Source organism: Rattus norvegicus, chromosome 4 (genome assembly GCF_021556685.1).
Source record: "Rattus norvegicus strain SHRSP/BbbUtx chromosome 4, alternate assembly SHRSP_T2T, whole genome shotgun sequence".
NCBI lineage: Eukaryota > Metazoa > Chordata > Mammalia > Rodentia > Muridae > Rattus > Rattus norvegicus.
Genome location: NC_141537.1, coordinates 8,364,665 through 8,384,564, shown reverse-complemented (window position 1 = coordinate 8,384,564; position 19,900 = coordinate 8,364,665). Strand labels below are relative to the sequence as shown.

The following is a 19,900-nucleotide window of genomic DNA, read 5'->3' as shown; positions in this document are numbered from 1 at the left end:
ACAGAGCTCCCCGCTCTTGCCCTTGGCACTTAAAGAATGTGGGGAACCTGCCCACTGCTCTCAGATTGCCAATCATCTGTCCAGAGAGTCCCTTACATGGGTACAAAGTGCCCGGTGATCGTGCCCATGACCACTGTAGGCACCCATGATTATTCAAAGTGATGGCATCCATGACTACACTAGTAACCATGATCCCATCAGGTGATGAATGATAACCATGACCATATGATAACATCCATGACCACACTGGACAATGGCACCCGTGACCACACTGGACATTAGCACCCATGACCACACTAGACAATGGCACCCGTGACCACACTGGACAATGGCACCCATGACAACACTGGGCAATGACACCCATGACTACACTGGACAATGGCACCCATGACCACACTGGACAATGAAACGCATGACCACACTAGACAATGGCACCCATGACCACACTGGGCAATGGCACCCATGACCACACTGGGCAATGGCACCCAGGACCACACTGGGCAATGGCACCCATGACCACACTGGGCAATGGCACCCATGACCACACTAGACAATGGCACCCATGACCACACTGGACAATGGCACCCATGACCACACTGGGCAATGGCACCCATGACCACACTAGACAATGGCACCCATGACCACACTGGGCAATGGCACCCATGACCACACTAGACAATGGCACCCATGACCACACTGGACAATGGCACCCATGACCACACTGGACAATGACACCCATGACCACACTAGACAATGGCACCCATGACCACACTGGACAATGACACCCATGACCACACTGGACAATGGCACCCGTGACCACACTGGACAATGGCACCCATGACCACACTAGACAATGACACCCATGACCACACTGGACAATGGCACCCATGACCACACTGGACAATGGCACCCATGACCACACTGGACAATGGCACCCATGACCACACTGGGCAATGGCACCCATGACCACACTGGGCAATGGCACCCATGACCACACTGGGCAATGGCACCCATGACCACACTGGACAATGGCACCCATGACCACACTGGGCAATGGCACCCATGACCACACTGGACAATGGCACCCATGACCACACTAGACAATGGCACCCATGACCACACTGGGCAATGGCACCCATGACCACACTAGACAATGGCACCCAGGACCACACTGGGCAATGGCACCCGTGACCACACTGGGCAATGACACCCAGGACCACACTGGGCAATGGCACCCGTGACCACACTGGGCAATGACACCCATGACCACACTGGGCAATGACACCCGTGACCACACTGGACAATGGCACCCATGACCACACTGGACAATGGCACCCATGACCACACTGGGCAATGGCACCCATGACCACACTGGACAATGGCACCCATGACCACACTGGGCAATGGCACCCATGACCACACTAGACAATGGCACCCATGACCACACTGGGCAATGACACCCATGACCACACTGGGCAATGGCACCCATGACCACACTAGACAATGACACCCATGACCACACTAGACAATGGCACCCATGACCACACTAGACAATGGCACCCAGGACCACACTAGACAATGACACCCGTGACCACACTGGACAATGGCACCCGTGACCACACTGGACAATGGCACCCATGACCACACTGGACAATGGCACCCATGACCACACTAGACAATGGCACCCAGGACTATACTGGACAATGGCACCCATGACCACACTGGACAATGGCACCCATGACCACACTGGACAATGGCACCCATGACCACACTAGACAATGGCACCCATGACCACACTGGACAATGGCACCCAGGACCACACTAGACAATGACACCCATGACCACACTAGACAATGGCACCCGTGACCACACTGGGCAATGACACCCGTGACCACACTGGGCAATGACACCCGTGACCACACTGGACAATGGCACCCATGACCACACTAGACAATGACACCCATGACCACACTAGACAATGGCACCCATGACCACACTGGACAATGGCACCCAGGACCACACTAGACAATGACACCCATGACCACACTAGACAATGGCACCCGTGACCACACTGGGCAATGACACCCGTGACCACACTGGGCAATGACACCCGTGACCACACTGGACAATGGCACCCATGACCACACTGGACAATGGCATTCATGACCACACTGGACAATGGCACCCATGACCACACTAGACAATGGCACCCATGACCACACTGGGCAATGACACCCATGACCACACTGGGCAATGGCACCCATGACCACACTAGACAATGACACCCATGACCACACTAGACAATGGCACCCAGGACCACAGCAGGCAAGGACACTCATGATTGTAGTCTCCATACCCTGATATCACCTTGCCTGCAGCTTCACCACTGGTGAAGATTAAGATAACTCTCCAGAGTTTGGAGGAATTATGGGTTAGGAATGCTGGGAAATAGAGTTAAGTATCCCCAAAGGGGTATTGATGGGAGTAAAGCTTAATGGATTAGCAGCAGGGGTGAGCAGACAACCTCAGAGGAGAGCTACCCTCCTGGGGAACTCAGGACTTGACCTCCAGGATCACTCGGTCTCTGCCCCTGTTCTCACTGGCTCTTTGCTCTTCCAGCGCCAACACGGTAGACGACTTCAACAGGCAGTGTCTGTCATGTGACCTGGTGGAGAACTGCACCTATGTCAGTGCTTCCTTCAGTCATAACATGGACTTCTTCCTGCTCAAGTGTGAAGGTGAGTGGCCGCCACTCCGTCCTGTCTCAGGTGGATGCTGAGGTCTGTAGACAGGAGCACACCCAGGACAAATGGGAGTGATGGAAATGTGGCAGACTGCAGAACCAGGGACACTGCTCATGAGGCAGGACTGCACTTACCACATCTCCTTACAAAGCTCATCTGGGAGTTTTCTCTGCATTGAGCTACATCTCACCTCCCATTGTCCATAAAAGACCAGTAAGCTATGAGCTACCTGACGTATCCATCACATAAATGTACCTACATGTGCTCTCTATAAACAATTCCAAGATCAAATTTCCAATATTGGTGATTGAGATCATACAGAGAACCACAGAAATACAAGTTCCTAGAACCCAGCTCATTGATTCCAAGCACTCAAGTAGTCTTTACCAGTGTCTGTGTGTGCATGTGTGTGCACATTTGTGTGTGTGTGCATGTGTGCGTGTGTGCGTGTGTGTGTGTGTGTGTGTGTGTGTGTGTGTACCTATGTGTACATATGTGCCATGGTGCTTTGGTAGAGGTCGGAGGACAACTTTTAAGGGTTGGTTCTTTCCCTCCACCCTGTGGGCATAGAACTTGAGTAGTCAGGCTGATGGCAAGCACTTGGGCCTGCTGGGCTATCTCACTGCCCATATAGAAGGGTTTCTTATCACACCAACTGAATACTTGATATCCAGTCTCGGACTGGATGCAGGAAAATGTCTTTGCCTCTTATTCTTATCTGCTGGAAAGATTGAATCCATAAGAAGGTAAGCAATAAATATGATTCTACACAAAGAAGTCTCAAAGGACTAGACCTACTGTGATGAGAGAGAGAGAGGGGGGGGGAGGGAGAGAGAGAGCACATTGCTAAAGGAGGCTGCTGAGACCAGGAACATGCCCCCCAGCTAAAATGGCAGTCCTGGCAGTCACAGGAAGGGGTAGTGATTCTGTATGGCAGTGTGTCTCATACCCTGCTGGCTCCTGCACAGCTTGTGAACATATGCTCCCTTGACTGATGTCACCTAACACCCTGAAAAGCTCAACCACCAACATTCTTCCAAGACAGAGGTACTGCCTGGTGCAAGCTTTCTAAAACACATTAGTCCCTGCCACTTCCTATATCCCAGTCCCCGTCTCCCATGCTTCTCAGACTGGTGCCTACGAATGGGAACTCAGTTTCTCGTTGCTTTTGACAACTAAGGATGTCAGACTGTTGCTCTACAGTATGTGACATCACCTTCTACTCCTAAGCAAGTCTAACATTAAGGTGTCAGCAGATTGAATCCTCTGAAGGCTGAGGGACATGTTTCCCTCACGGTCCCTGGCAACACTTCATTTAAAGATGTGCCATTTCAGTCTGTTCCCCAACCCTTGCATTTCCATCTCTGCTGTGGACTTTGTGCCCATAGCACATCTTAGAAAGACACCAGTCACTTGATGAAGACCCCTATCCTCTTCTTAAGTGAATTTGCAAAGACTTTCCTTCCACATAAAGTCACACTCATAGTTAGGTGCTAGAGTTTAGGACTTCAGCTTATCTTTGAGAGGAGACACAAGTGAACCACAGTGACTCTCTTTCTGAGGTGTGTGCTGTCAGGGCTGGAGAGATGGCTCAGAGGTTAGCAGTGCACACTGCTCTTCCAGAGGACCTGAGTTCAGTTCTCAACACCCACACTGCCACCTCAAACTTCAGCTCAGTGGATCCAGTGCAGCCGGGCGACCCAGACACATAGGGCAGACATCTACATATAAATAATCCACTCCACACCACTCTCCTCACACCACTCACCTCACACCACTCACCTGCACACCACTGACCTCACACCACTCACCTCACACCACTCACCTCACACCACTCACCTCACACCACTCACCTCACGCCACTCACCTCACGCCACTCACCTCACACCACTCACCTCACACCACTCACCTCACACCACTCACCTCACACCACTCATCCCACACCACTCACCTCACACCACTCACCTCACACCACTCACCTCACACCACTCACCTCACACCACTCACCTCACACCACTCACCTCACACCACTGTTTGGGGCTAAAAAGTTAACATATGTGAAATAGAAGAACCATTCTTGTGTGGACTTTTTCTAGGAACTCTTTGAGGTCATAAAACTAACCTGATGCTGAAGCTCAGTGTGACAAGGAGAGTCATGTAGGGTTTTTGCCTCCCAAGAGAGCTTCAGGCCTCACAGCCTCAGAGTGGTGGGTCAGAGAGCCAATGAATGGGACTCCGGTCCCAGCCACTATTTGCAAACTCAAACTGTTCTTGCCAAGCTAAATCCCAAGAACAGGGTTCATTTCCCTTCACGTTTCTCAAAAGTGCTTGGTTGATCCTGATCCTCGGAAGGTCGAAGTATCCTCGGGAAATGGGACTCACACTCAGACAATGGCTGGTTCATAAAGTCTATAAGCATTTTTCTTGGAACTGAGAATGGAATTATTGACTTCACTCTGTTCTAGGTGGGAAAGGACAGTCTGTGTCCATGAGCCCTCTGGGCTCTGGGACCATCACCCTATGCTACTCATAGTGCCCAGTGCTTAAGAGCTCTCCACTAGATCCAGTGGCTTCATTTAAGACAAGTTCTCCACCCTGAAGATGAATTCAAACAAAATGTCCTTAGTACACGTAAAGCAAGTCCTTCTGATCGCTATCCCTTCTAGTCCTAAGCAATCCTCAAGGGTCCCTATAACCACACCTGGATGTCATCAGGTTTGAGAAAGGCAGAATTGGGCAGACCTACTTAGAATCTGGGCTCTTCCATTATCTCTGGGTCCACTGGTATGCTGTCCCCCCTCCAATATGTCATGTTCTTATTATGAAAACTAAGGGAGTCGGGGTGACTAACCTATGATGCTGCTGTGAGGACCAATCAGAGCAAAGTGTACGATATGCTTACCATGGCATCTAATCTATCCATTATTATAATTCTAATCATCATCCACAGCTCAGTGACCAGCAAAGGGCTTGACAACCACTTACAGCCTACTCGGTTTGTGAAAGTTGAGGCTGAGGGTGGAGGTCGTTAGCCTCCATGGCATCAACTGAACAACCGCATTATGTAATCAGACGACAGCGAACAGGCAGGGATGGAAGGTGGTAACCAGGGACCTGGGGGGACAGTGGGTTAAATGTCTTCTGAGGAAGCACAAGGACCTGGAAACAGATCCCCAGGTATAGCAGTGCGTCCACATTCCCAGCACTGAGGGATAGAGACAGGCAGGTCCCTGGAGCTCACTGCCCAGTCGGGCTAGCCAATCAGTGAGCTCCAAGTTCAGTGAGGGACCCTGTCTCACCAATAAGGTGAGAAGTGGTGGAGGGAGACAGCCAGCTTCAAGCTCCGGCTTCCGATTATGCAACATCCCTCTCCTCAAGTGAGCGCAGCACACATTCTAATTATAATGAGGAACAAGCAAAAATAATAAAGGAAAGTTGCAGACCATGGGGCTGAAAATTAGTGGGATTCTAGGCCAAGTCCAGGCACAGTGAAAACAGCATCAGGAGGGATTGGTTGGTGATGGCATATGGGATTGATTTGTGATGTCTGCCATGTACTGTCATGAGGGAGGAGGCAGCAGCCACATGGAATTGTCTGTCACATTTGAAGCGATCATCCTCTAAGAACAAATGGATACCTCCTATAAAAGTAAGCTTCCCATCCCAGATCATCTGGGATGGCAGGGGGGCCGCTGCACCCTAACCCTCTCTTACTGCAGAGTGAAGCAAGGCAGGCTATGGTTACAGACCTAAACCCCTAAGGCATCGTGGTCCCCTGAAGTAAGAAAGCGGCATGCCATAAAAAGGCAGGCTTGAAGAGTGAAGGACTAGGCCTGACAAGTCTAGACATCCCTAAGGAGAGGCGTCTGCTGCGGTTTCTGACTATAGACACGTCTGTCTGTCCGGTGGTTTTTGGATCAGGCAGCGGACATTGCTAGCTTCCTCTGGAGTGGTTCAGGGTATTACACTTCGGATAGGAAAGGGCCAAAGGCCCCATACTGAAGGCTTGCTTACCAGCCTCTAGGGCTGTGGGGAGATGGACTAAAGAATATCATTGGGTCCTTGAGGGGGACCCTGGAGCCCTGGTACCTTCCTAGCTCCCCTAAACTTCTTGGATGATAAACTATGGTCTGACATGTTTTTCCTGGATGCAGGCTCTCTATGGGCTGTAAAACAAGGGAGCTGAGCAGCCAGAGTCTGATGTCTCCAGAGTCACGACCTAAAATCAACCTTTCCTCTTCATACGTTGGTTTTCTCAGGCAGTTTTTCACAGCAGTCCTGCACTGTCCTAAATCAGCATTGTGAGCAGACATCCTGCACTGTCCTAAATCAGCATTGTGAGCAGACGTACCCAACTGTTTGCTAATAATTCCTGAGTAGCCCTGGGCCTGTGGAAACAATAAGTAACCTGCATCCTCCTTGATAGAGGTGTATCACCTTCAAACATGCAGAAGGATCAGCTCCCAGAAGCAGGGTTAAAAACAAATGATTGGGATGGCACAGTGGCTCAGTGGACAGAGGCCCTTGCCGTCAAACCTCATAACTGAGTTCAATCACTGGAATACATACAGTTGGTGGGAGGAGAGAACCAACTCCTGACTTCCTCCAGTTTCCACACATGCAAAATGTGACGTGCATGTATCCCCCCCACACACTATGACATGCATGTATCCATTCACACACACTGTAACATGCATATATACACACACTGTGACATCCATGTACACACACAGTGGCATGCATGTACAAACACACTGTAACATGCATGTACTCACACACACACATACACATACTGTGACATGCATGTGCCCCCACACACACTGCCATGCATGTATCTACCCCCTAACACACTGCAACATTCATGCACACACACACACACACACACACACACACACACACACACACACACACTAAATTACTGTTAAGAAATCGTTCAATAAACATTAATGATTTGGCTCTGTAAGCCACACTGTCCTCTGGGTGGCTCTTACACTGAGTTTCTGAGGCATTAACCTTGCCTGCCCTTTTTAATTTTGAGTGTTTAAAACCAGGCTTGAGGCTCCTTGGAGCATTGCTGGTATGTTTGTGAGAACATCTGTTCACTCTCTCAAACATTTGGAGCGATTCCCTTCGAGGCTGTGTGTACCAATAGGGTCGGGGAAGCCCAGCCCCAGCAGCACACCCAGGAAGACCGTAATACTCCTCAGTGACCGTGAAGCAGATGTTTCCTGTGGTAAAGAAGCTACCCAGCGTCCTGCTGGCACTTCCCTACTGTGGACCAGGGTGATGTACTGGCTTTGGTGACCGTGATGCAAGAAGAGAGGCTATGTCTTACACGTGTCACTGAAATGTCCATTCAAAATGATGCCATTCTGTGTAGCCTCTTGAAACTGTATCCATTCCTCTTGTTTCTGGAATGCTTGCTGTGGCAAGAAAGACTTCCTTGTTGCCAGTCACTTTACCTATGGGATCTCTGCCAGGCAGTGCTCTTGTTTGAAATGACTATAGTGTGCTTCCCACCATGCATTTCTATCCAAAATGGCTTTCCCTTTTCTGGATCTTTACAGAGGGAATATAGAAATGAAAGATTCATAGTATTACTGAACCACTAGGGAGGGGACCACAAATCATAAGCAATGAAATTGGAAGGTAAGTCTGAGTTGGTAACACAGATCGAAGCGCCAATGGCAGGTAGTTATGGCACACGTGGTAAAGGTGTAACACAGAGTGTTAGCCTTCAGAGTTTGAATTCTGAAACACCAGGCAAGGTAGAGATGGCCAAGGCCAGGAGCTAGAGTGACCATAGCTTAGGAATTACACAAAGGAACCCCTCCTGTTCTCCAAGATGCCACCTCCCACAATGTTCCCATCAGGAGCCCTGGCTGTGGCACTGTTGGAGTGGATAGCGATCTCAGAACAGAAGGGAACTACCACAGCTCTGAGCATCTGCAAAGACCAGTGCAAGTGAATACAAACACTCGCCAGGACGTTAGCATACCCAGGGCCTCTGCTTATGAGAAGTGGGGTGCAAGGCCTTGTGAGCATGAAATGAAGTGTACCTTTACCAGGAAGGATGACTGCAGCCTTTCCCGGATTCCAGAAGGTGTCACCTTGCTGACCAGAGCACAGGTGCTGGGTAAGAAGCAACCAACTGCTGGGGCTTTTCCAAGGGCATTCTTTGAAGCTCAGAGGAAGCACTGAATAGATTGGCTAGACATGGTGGTTGTTTACCAGCTTCCTAGGGAACTCTCTGGGGTCGTTGAATGTATATAAATGAATAAAGGCCTACTGTAACACCCAGGCCAGTCTTAAACTAACCACCCTCCTGCCTCAGCATCCCTAGAGTAGGATCTTGGATTCCAAAACACTGGGCGACATCTGCTATAAGACCCTCTCTCACTCCCTAAGGTCTTCTCCATTGGGAAGATTAAGGACCAGAGCAGCACCAAAGGGGACCATGGAGCAGGCAGCTTGTGGATTTCCAGAGGTACTCACAACTCAAAGTTGAAAAATCCAAGAAAATGAGAAGTGAGGTTCATAGACTGGAGGGTGTAAAGTACTTATAGAGACTGGGAGAAGACAGGGCAGAGAGTGAGCCACAGGTCACTGGGGCAATGCCCAGCACTGAGAGGAAAAAAAGAGACCTGCTGAGCATAAATGGAAGAACCATGGAACTGGGCATGGTGCTGCAGCCTAGGATCCCGGCACTTGGGAGGTTGAGGCAGAAGGATCAGAAACTCAAGGACAACTTGATGGCTAGGAAGGGTTTGAGGCCAGCCTAGATTCACCTCACTGTGGAGTGTGAAGGGTTTGAGGCTAGCCTACACACATATTACTGATCTCAAAGACAACCAGGCTTGTGTTTTGCTGGGTGCTGCTTGGAGGGGACAACCGTGTTTCATAAAAACAAACAAAATTAGAGACACAGCTGGAGAGATGATTTAGCACTTTTGAAAGTTGCCTGTTATGGTCCGTGTAGGGGACCTGGATTTGATGCCCAACACCCACATCGAGGCTTACAGCCACCCATAACTCCAGTTCAGGGGGACCGATGGCCTCTTCTGATCTCCTCAGGCACTAGGCATGCACACGGTGCATAGACACATGTGCAGGTATACACTCATCAGCATAAAGTAAAGTGTTTGGTGGATGGGGAATGTAGGAATTATCAGTTAGGGTATGGTGGCTTTTAACAACCAGCTTCAGCATTCATGAAATTCAAACCACACTACAGCAGTGCTTCTGCCTGAGCCATTGCTAGACTGAGTGCCGGAGACATGGCAGTACCTGTAACCAGGCCACTGACCTCTTTGTTACTCCCTCACCACCACACAAAACCTCTGAGGTGCAGCTCTTGAATCTTCCCAGACACAGCACCCCCCAGACACTGGAAGCATTTTCTGTTCCCAGAGGCAGGACCTGTTTCATGGGCCTCTCTTCCGAGCAGCCTTTTAGTAGACTGTCTACAACATTCAGACCTCCATAACAAAACTCAGTGTGCCAGCTTCCTTCTGAAACACCTGAAAGTGTTTTCAAGCTGTGGAGGCTGCATGTGCAGCAAAAGGCAGAACAAGTATTTGGTGAGAGTCGCCCCACAACCTGAGCGCCTCCCAAAGACTCTACCCCTCGTGCTTTACCTCATGCTTTTGCCCCTTTAGGGGAGAGGGAGGATTTTAATGCTTCTCCTTTTTTTTGAGTGTGCAGAAGTGTTCAGTCAGAGTACAAGTGGAATGTTTATTAAATTGATTCCAGATTGTCGCAGGACTCCAGTAGTGTACCCCAGACTGTGTCAGCCCCTGTGGACACAGGAGACATCTTCATCTCTGTCCATAGACACCTACCTGGCACCCCCTGAGGCACACCTCACCCCTGAGGCACACATCATCCTCTCTACCCTTCATCGTAATTCACTTTCCTGCACGACATAACCCTCGTGACATAGGTACTTCTGTTTCTGAACATTCGTCTTCCCCATTCCTATGTAGGCTTGGTACATGTAAGGTCTCCTTTTGTCTGCAGCTTTAATCCAGCATTTAGAGCAACACCCATGCACTAGAACACTCTGTCAGTGGATCTCTGCGCAACAGGGGAGAGTTCAGTGTGGTAGTTGTAGGGGGCTAGGTCGATGGCCCACTGGTTAAAATCATGCACTGCTCCTGAAGAGGATCCAAGTTCAATGCCCAGAGCCCATGCTGGATGGCTCACAATCACTTGTAAGCATAGATCCATGGGATCTAATGCCTTCTGCATTCCAAGGGAATTCACTCAGGTACACATAGCCACCTACATAGAGATACACATATGTAAAGATAAATATTAGAAAACCTTTAAATCTCAATTGTGCCCTAGAAACAAAGCCAGTCCATGTGCCACTGGGAAGTGAGAGTACGTAAAATCTGCTTCTTGTGACAGAAGGTGATAAAATGTTATATAAAACATTAATTACTATTATTCATGAAAACACACTTACAAGATGTGGACACAACATCTGATGAAGAGGTGCAGGAATCGAAAGGACGTGAAAGTAACAAAGGCAAGCACTGTGTGACTGGAGGCCACGTGCTTATAGGACGACGGTTCTGAGTGGGTCATCCCACTGGCTGTAGGCCTCTGGACTGGCTTGGACACTGCTGCTGCTCCTGGCTTGTGGATCCAACTTTGGAGCACTACTAGGACTTCTTTGGATAACTCAGAATCCTTGCTGTGCAGGAGCCCGTGATGGCCGCCTCAACAACTGGCTCTATGAACTACCATAGAGGCCATCTCAGGATCCACACAGGCTTCTTCTCCAAGCATCACTGCCTCTGGTCCTCAGCCCCAGTGTTTGTGTTAGTCATGAAAAACTAAAGGCATTCAGAGATCCTAAAATAGATTCTAAGTACTCATTCAAGAGCTGTCCATTCTGAGTTCAAAATTTAGAATCGAATAAATTTCACTGAACTATTTGCTTGATAGACTTGATCGCTGACAAGCACCCAAGACAATGTCAATGTGGTTACAGCGTTAATTGTTGACCTGACAAAATCTAGAGTCACCTGGAATATGGGCCTTTGGGAAAGCCTGTGAGGATTTATTTAGATAAAGATTAGCCTATGAGAGTGTCTGAGGGACTGTCTTGGCTACATTAATTGATGTGGGAATTAATATGCCCACTGTGGGTGACACCGTCCCCTGGCTGAGATCCTAGACTATGAAAATTGAGAGAGGGAGCTGAGCAGATAGCTACGTGCATTCCTCTCTCTTCCTGACTGTGCATGCGCTAAGACACCAGCTCCCTCAAACTTATGCCACTGCTGTCTTCCCATTTTGAACCAAAATAAACAAACTCTTTCTCCCTTAAGTTGTATTTGTCTGCATGTTGTATCTCAGTAACAGGAAAAGAAGCTAAGGCAGCGATTACTAGGAAAGGTCACCTTTTTGAAGTGCATAAGAAGGCAGGGCTCCCAGACCAAAGAGGTTTCATCCAGCAAGCATTTCTGGTATATCCTAGTCAACAGAACTCCTTCCCTTCTCGTCTGCCAGCATCCAGAGTGGAAAACTTCCTTTTTCTTAGCTAGGTGATATTGTCTTACAGCCTAGTGCAGATGAATTACGTTCAGTGGGAGGGGTCTACCACTTCTTAACTTTAACAGGTTCTACTGTGGCTAAAACAGGAAGAACCCACCCCCACCCCATGCTTCACCACTAATAGAGAGGCAGAAGATAGAGACCACATGCCCCATTCTGCCCTGAAGAGGAAGGCAGAGAGGCAGCTGCACTAGAAGTGATGAGAAGTGAACTCCGGCCTACATGACGGAAGAGGCATTGCATATGTGTCTGAACAGAAAACGCTCATTTGTCTCCAGTCAGTGGTCACCAGGCCTCAGTTCCCTCAATCTTCCGTATTTCAAAAGATGCCCAGAATCTATATCCTTTATAGAATTGCATTCCGAAATGCCAGCAACCAACTCAAATAAGGGAGACAGCCTTTCACCAGATGAAGCATTTGCAGACCACATATGACACACAGGTGAGCAGAGTATGACACAGTATCCACCAAAGTAAGACCCTGGGGTACCAGAGGGGGTCCTCTAGAGTCTCCCGATCCTGTTCTCAAGCCACTGTGTCTTCACTGTGTCTCGCCGTGGCAGCGAGAGGTCCATGGTCAGGTCTCAGGAGTGTGATGCTGGACTCTCAGTGATCACACCTCTCATTATTATCATGGGTAGAAATATTTTCAGTACATTCATACACGGTGGATATGCAGAATAACAGAGTAAGACTCTGTGTAGAGAAATGTAAAGATCATCTCCGAAGACAAGAGGACAGCCGCACCCCAGCAGCTGTAGGTTCGATTCCCCTCCATATTTCAGAAAGTTCTCTGCAAACTCAGTCCCTTCAGTCACCGTATCAGTTACTCTTCTCTTACTGCAATGAAATACGGCCACTGTATTAGACATCACTTTCTTTAAGATTCATTTATTTTATTTATATGAGCACACTTTAGTTGTCTCTGAACACACCAGAAGAGGGCATCGGATCCCATTACAGAGGGTTGTGAGCCACCATGTGGTTGCTGGGAATTGAACTCAGGACCTCTGGAAGAGCAGTCAGGGAGCCATCTCTCAGACCCCTAGACATCACTCTTTAACAGATTATTTAAACTATTGTAACAAGATGTTTTGTGTTATAACTTGTTTCCATTTGGAATGGAAATGTCTGCTGTTTTAAGAGTTACTGCAGGGACTAAATGGTCATACTGTAGCACCCTATCTCAGACACACTGAAGGAACCAATGGTCATACTGTAGCACCCTATCTCAGACACACTGAAGGAACCAAAGGTCATACTGTAGCACCCTATCTCAGACACACTGAAGGAACCAATGGTCATACTGTAGCACCCTATCTCAGACACACTGAAGGAACCAACGGGATGATGAGATCACAGTGCCCTCTTCCTTTTGCCTTCTTCTTTTTTTCCTTCCTTCTCCCTTACCTTTATAGCCTCTTCCTCCTTTTCCTTCCTCCCTCCCCTTGCTTCTCATGCCTTGCCTTTGTTTTCCTTCCCCTCCCTTCCCCCCCTCCCGATTCTCTTACCTAAAGCCTTTCCTGGGCAGGGGTAGACAGGCATCCTCACAGAACAGTTGGGCATAAAGTCCAGCCCGGTGATAAGGATAGCCATCCACCTCTGGGTCCACCCATGGTGGGAGTCAGGCCTGGTGTAATGACGTGGTACCCCACAGGGAGGAATGCAGCATGAAGCTTGGGAACGAGCATGATGGGGGAGTTTTGGGGGCCAGGAGGTTATAGAAAATATTGTTCATTACAGGGACACATATAAATACTGTATCCATGTCACTCCCATCCCTTCTTACCTTTCTGAAACAAAGTCCCACCACGTAGACCAGGATGGGCTCAAACTTACAGAGTTTGAGATCCTCCTGCCTCTGCCTCTGCCTCTGCCTCTGCCTCTGCCTCTGCCTCTGCCTCTGCCTCTGCCTCTGCCTCTGCCTCTGCCTCTGCCTCTGCCTCTGCCTCTGCCTCTGCCTCTGCCTCTGCCTCTGCCTCTGCCTCTGCCTCTGCCTCTGCAGTGCCTGGATTAAAGGTGTGTACCAACACACACACACACACACACACACACACACACACACACACACACACACGCGCGCGCGCGCGCGCGCACACACACCCCACAGCTGAAAGTGTTTTCATTCAAGGGATGGCTTTGATGAGTTAGAGTCAGTGACAATGAGAGCCAAGTTTCTTGTTGTTGGGCATGGAGGTTGAGCACATGAGGACATAGGAGAAAGCCCCCACGAAATCCAGGTTGGTGCTGAGCTGGGATCCCACGTGGCCATGTGAGACCTGGTCTCTGCAGTGAGCCTTAGCTCTGAGGGTCTTGCAGGGGCCGTGGTGATTGCTTTTGTGAGCCCTGTTAACTTTGGGAATTACACAGCAATATTGTGAGCCTTTCCAGTAAGAAGCACATAGCCTGCAACATTTGGGGATGGCCACAGGTGCCACTAACCCAGGCCTCTGAGAACTAGTCAGACGTTTTGAGAAAACTAGTTATGATAGCTCGTGCTTGTTAATCCCAGCACTGAAGTAGAAGCAGGAGACTTCATCACATAGTAAGTTACAGGCTAACCTGGGCTACATGAAACCATGTATCAGAAAAAAAAAAGTGAGAAAAGTAAGAGGCTTCTGTGGTAAACAGGAGCATGACTGTGTGGACAGCTAGCTCAATATGTTGATATTTCTTCTCAGTGGCCTGATGCATTATCACAAATTAAATTCACTTGAATTAGTTGATCATGTGATCTTGCAAAAGCACATGCAGTCCAGTTTATTGAAAGAGTGAGCTCCTGCCAGGTGGACCACTCAATGCCGTCCTTCCTCTTCTGGACAGGAAGCACCTCTGCAGCTGCCACATTTCCCCTAAGCAAGCCATGACCTTCCCCTCCCTTGTACATCCAGCTTGTCGCTGAGAAGCTTCTGTATGTGGACACAGAGCTAAGACGAGAGACGACAGAATACCACCACCCCTTAAGGGTGCAGGAGGGTGGGAGAGGACACTTGAAAACAACCAGCATTCCGTCCTGTGGGTGCTGGGACATTTCTGTGTGGGTTGACAGCAAGGCGCTCTTCCACTGCATCACAGGAAGTCTACTAGAGCTGAGATATTGCAGGTACGCGATGCCTGGAGGCTGCTGACACACGTAGGGCTGGATTAGCATGCAGAGGGCATCCACAGGAGCCAGTGCTCACCTCCTCTCTCCCCAGCAGCTACCCTTCCTTCCACAGGTGAGTCAGTCCCACAGCTCTCACAGCGGCTGAGAGCCAGGTCTTCCCAGCACGTGTCGGAGGCCCATGGGTGCTTATTCTACCCTCTTGTGCACAGGGAAGACAATCTTGGCAGAAATCCCACAGATCTCATGCAGAAGCCCTGGGTGCAGCCTGTGCACAAGAGGGCGCTGCAGCCCCACACATTGCTCTTCACAAGACACCCCCTCCCCTTCCTGGGCTTTTGTAGTTTCCTAGTTCTTAGTGTCAGGGTTTCCCCATGCATAAACATCACCACCTGGATTGAATATGTCTGACTCTGGGGGACAGAGAGAACTGAGCCCTGACCTTGAAAAGTCCTTCTGTGGTATTGTGTGTGAGGCAGACACTGAGCTCAATGTTAAACACAAGAAGACAAAACTCAGGGAGACTACCCTCAGGGAGCCCAGAATCTAGGATAAGAAAAAATGGAGAAACCTTTCATGAAGGTTGGCTGACCGCAGGTTACCAGCATTTCCCTAGAGCCTCAGCTCAGGATGGGTCCTCTCTCCCTCCTGGCAGGGCTTGGAGAACCTGTGAGCAGTTCAAAAGAATGAAGGGCATAGGAGAAGGTACAGTGTGGCACCGAAACAAACAAACAAACAAAAAAGTAAGCACTTGTTCTGTCGACTTGATGGAAAGTAGAATCACACTGGGGGATTTCTAGACCAGGCTGGCCTGTGAGCATGTCCGTGAGGGTTTCCTTAGCTGGGCGAATTCTGTGGGAAGAGGATCCTTAATGTGAGCAGCACCACCTCATGGGCTGGACCCCGGACTGGATGAAAAGGAGAGGGCATGAGAGGGGCATGAACACACACGCATTTATTCTCCCCATGACCGGGCACATGACCAACTTTAAGTCCCTGCTGCAGTGAAGGACAGTAACCTGGAATTAAACTCAAATAAACCCCTTCTTCCTTCCTGCTTCCTTCCTTTCCTTCCTTTCCTTCCTTCCTTCCTTCCTTCCTTCCTTCCTTCCTTCCTTCCTTCCTTTCCTTTTAAATGATGAGTGCTCTGTCCACATGTTCACCTGCAGGCCAGAAGAGGGCATCAGATCCCATTACAGATGGTTGTGAGCCACCATGTGGTTGCTGGGAATTGAACTCAGGACCTCGGAAGAGCAGTCAGTGCTTTTAACCACTGAGCCATCGCTCCAGCCTCTACCCTTCCTTCTTTAAGTTGCCTCTATCAGGGAAGTTTATTACAGCACCAAGAAGCAAAGCTCTAGGCAGTTGAGAAATGTCTGTTTAGTGACAGACGAGAAGGGGGAGGGAGAGTGGCAGTAAGAGGAAGAGTGAGTGGAGATGGCATGGAGCAGCAAAGGCAGAGGGGAAGTGTGCAAACCAGGGAGTGCAGGCAGCCATAAGCCTGTTGTACAATGACACCTACATTATAGGCTTGGCATCAAGCTAATTTTAATTTTAAAATTCTATTTTGTTATATTTATTTTGTGTCAGGGATGTAAGGGATACACAGGACAACTTACAGAAAGGATTCTTTCCTTCTACCATGTGACTTCTGGGGATTGAACTTGTTTTGTCAGGCTTAGTAGCAAATGCCTTTACATGCTAAGCCATCTTGTTGGACAAATTGATCACGGGATCAATTTGTTTATGATCGAGTGGGATCTAACAGTTGTTGGTACTGCTGGTGATGGTGGTTGTAGTGACAGTGACAATGACATCGTTGCTGTCATATGATGTTGCTGGTGGACTTGACCATGTGTTCGTGAGAAAGATACTTATGCTCACATACACATGATGCTATTATCCCTGTCCCAGCTCTGACTCAGCGTCTGGGGGAGCCCTTTGGTCCCCTCACATGCTGCTTACACTGGGGGAAGCTCCATATTTACCTGATGACCAGCGACCCAAGCCAACTTACCCATTAGTTAACAATCGCTGCTCCATTTTAAGCTGTAGTGACCAAGGTTTCTTTTAAAGAAACATTTTGTTTGTACAGATGTTTGTTTGAATGCACGTGTCTGTACCACAAGCATGCCTGGTGCCCTCAGAGACCAGAAGAGGGCATCTGATCCCAAGGAACTGGAGTCACAAACACTTGTAAGCCACAGTAAGACTGCAGGGAATCAGACCCAGGTCCTCTGGATGAACAGCAAGTGCTCTTGACCACTGAGTCATCTCACCAGTCCTCAGACCAAAGTTTGTAATGGACAAAGATTTGTGTAGACACAAAATTCTTATTTTCTGTGTGGATGGTGGTTTCGGATGGACTAGCCTGGGTAAGGCCTGATGTATGACACGTCTTCATGCCAAGAACACTGAGGATATTCAGATACAACTTCTCTGTTAGATCATCAGCATGGTCTCTCTCTCTCTCTCTCTCTCTCTCTCTGACAAGCCATGCCACCATGAGCAGAGATAACCTGTGACAACAAGGGGTAGAGGGAGGTGTCTGCAAGCCAGGGATTGCTGGCCACCGCCAGAAGCTGTCAGATACTGGGGAAGGGTTCCTATGGAGTCACAGGGAGTACAAACAACCCTGCAGGTGCTATAACCTTGAACTTCAGGCCTCCAGGCTGTGTGCGTCTTTCTCTAGGCTACCTCACTCTGACTTGAGGTTTGCGGAAAGGAACTTGCCATAAGCCAGCAACATCTCCATAAACATATTCCTGTCACCAGCCCTCAGAACCAGCAGCACCTACGCCCTCTGCCTTATCAACCCTTGGAGTTAAGTGCTGCAAGGAGACTTACAACTATGGCCTCAAACTCATGTGGAAGGAACTGAGCCCTGCCTCCTTGCCTAGAAGCTGGCTGTCTTCTAACAACTCTGATTCCAAAACTGTCCTTACGATCTCTCTAAAGTCATTGTCCACCTTACAGCTAGAACTGTCATTGTTCCAACCATCCCATGTCATCAGTGCAGCTGGAGGTGGGCACAAGGGCACAATTTCCATAATTGTGGGGGTGTTGGCATCCCAACAGAGGGATGTAATCTCAGGCATGCAGTGACCTTCGAGAGGGTTTCTCCTGAGGCTCCTGAACTGTTGGCCCTGTTCTGACCCACAAAGCATGCCATGCCCAGTGTCTTGGTGCCACTTCTAGAACCACCTCTAGCCTGGTGCCTCTTCCTTGGTTCCCTTGTATAGAAAGGAGCCCTAGCAAGGGCCTTGCTGCCTTTGATCGACTCCTCACCCACACTGGCCTGTTCCATGCACCCTCAGACCTCACGAGGAGCTGAACCTCCAGACAACTGTCATGTGCTCTGAAAGAGCTGGTGTTTCAAAGAAACATCTGTTCTGTCACACTTTAACAACATGGTTATTAAAGCAAGAGGGAATTAATTACCATTGTCACTGTGTGTTCAGACCACACCGGTGCTTCCTCTCCACGGGACACTCACATGTGTGTTGTAAAATACTTGCCCGCCGTTACACACTGCTGGTTTTGCTCGAATCATCCCTAATTTCTCACTATTGTGATCAAATGGGGAGGATTGCAGGAAATGGAGATTTTAACTGCAGAAAAGAAAAACCGAAGGATAAATTTAAGGAGTGAGGCCTAGGCCAGCATTGGTGTACACATGCACATGTGTGTAGTTGCACATGTGCATGCCTACACACTCACCCCGATGCACGAGTATGCACGTGCATATCCTTGCCTGTATTTGTAAGAACGGTTATACTTGTTTCTTTGTCCTTTCTCCCTGGTCTTGGTGAGGTTTCTGTTTCTTTCTTTCTCTGTTTCATGTGCACATGTGGTGTGCACATGTGGTGTGCACCCGCGTGTGGTTGTTCGCATGCATGTAAACTTACTGAACTAGGAAGTGCAGTAGAGGGTGAATAAGGAGGTCTCCTATTACTCTATGTCTTAGTTAGGGTTTCATTGCTGTGAAGAGACACCATGACCAATGCAAGTCTTATAAAGGCAAACACTTCATTGGGGCTGGCTTACAGTTTCAGAGGTTCAGTCCATTATCATCATGGGGGAAGCATGGCAGTGTGCAGGGAAACTTGGTGCTGGAGAAGCCAGACATTCTACATCTTGATCTGAAGGCAGCTAAGAGAAAACCGGCAGCTAAGAGTTTCATACCGGGCAAGACTTGAGTGTGTGTGTGTGTGTGTGTGTGTGTGTGTGTGTGTGTGTGTGTGTGTGTATATATCAAAGCCCACCTCCAAGTGACACACTTCATTTAAGAAGGCCACACCTCCTCTAATAATGCCACTCCCCATGGGCCAAGCATTCAAACACATGAGTCTATGGGGACCATATTTATTCAAAGGACCCATACTCTATAATGAAGCATGGAGTCCGAGAGCTCTGCTAACAGCGCAGAGTGTTCAGGCAGGGTGTAAAAGCCACTGTGGCCCCTATAATTCTACACCTCCATTTA

At 49.0% G+C, this 19,900-nt stretch overlaps 1 protein-coding gene across 6 annotated transcripts in view; it reads left to right on the top strand.

Annotated features, from left to right (window-relative positions):
• Window positions 1–19,900, top strand: part of Dpp6 (dipeptidyl peptidase like 6) — a 906,096-nt gene that overhangs the window by 842,144 nt on the left and 44,052 nt on the right. For all 6 annotated transcript variants that reach the window (XM_087656307.1, XM_087656309.1, XM_087656310.1 and 3 more), the window contains 1 exon segment: window positions 2,620–2,738. In XM_087656307.1, the coding sequence (XP_087512433.1) occupies window positions 2,620–2,738 (119 nt within the window).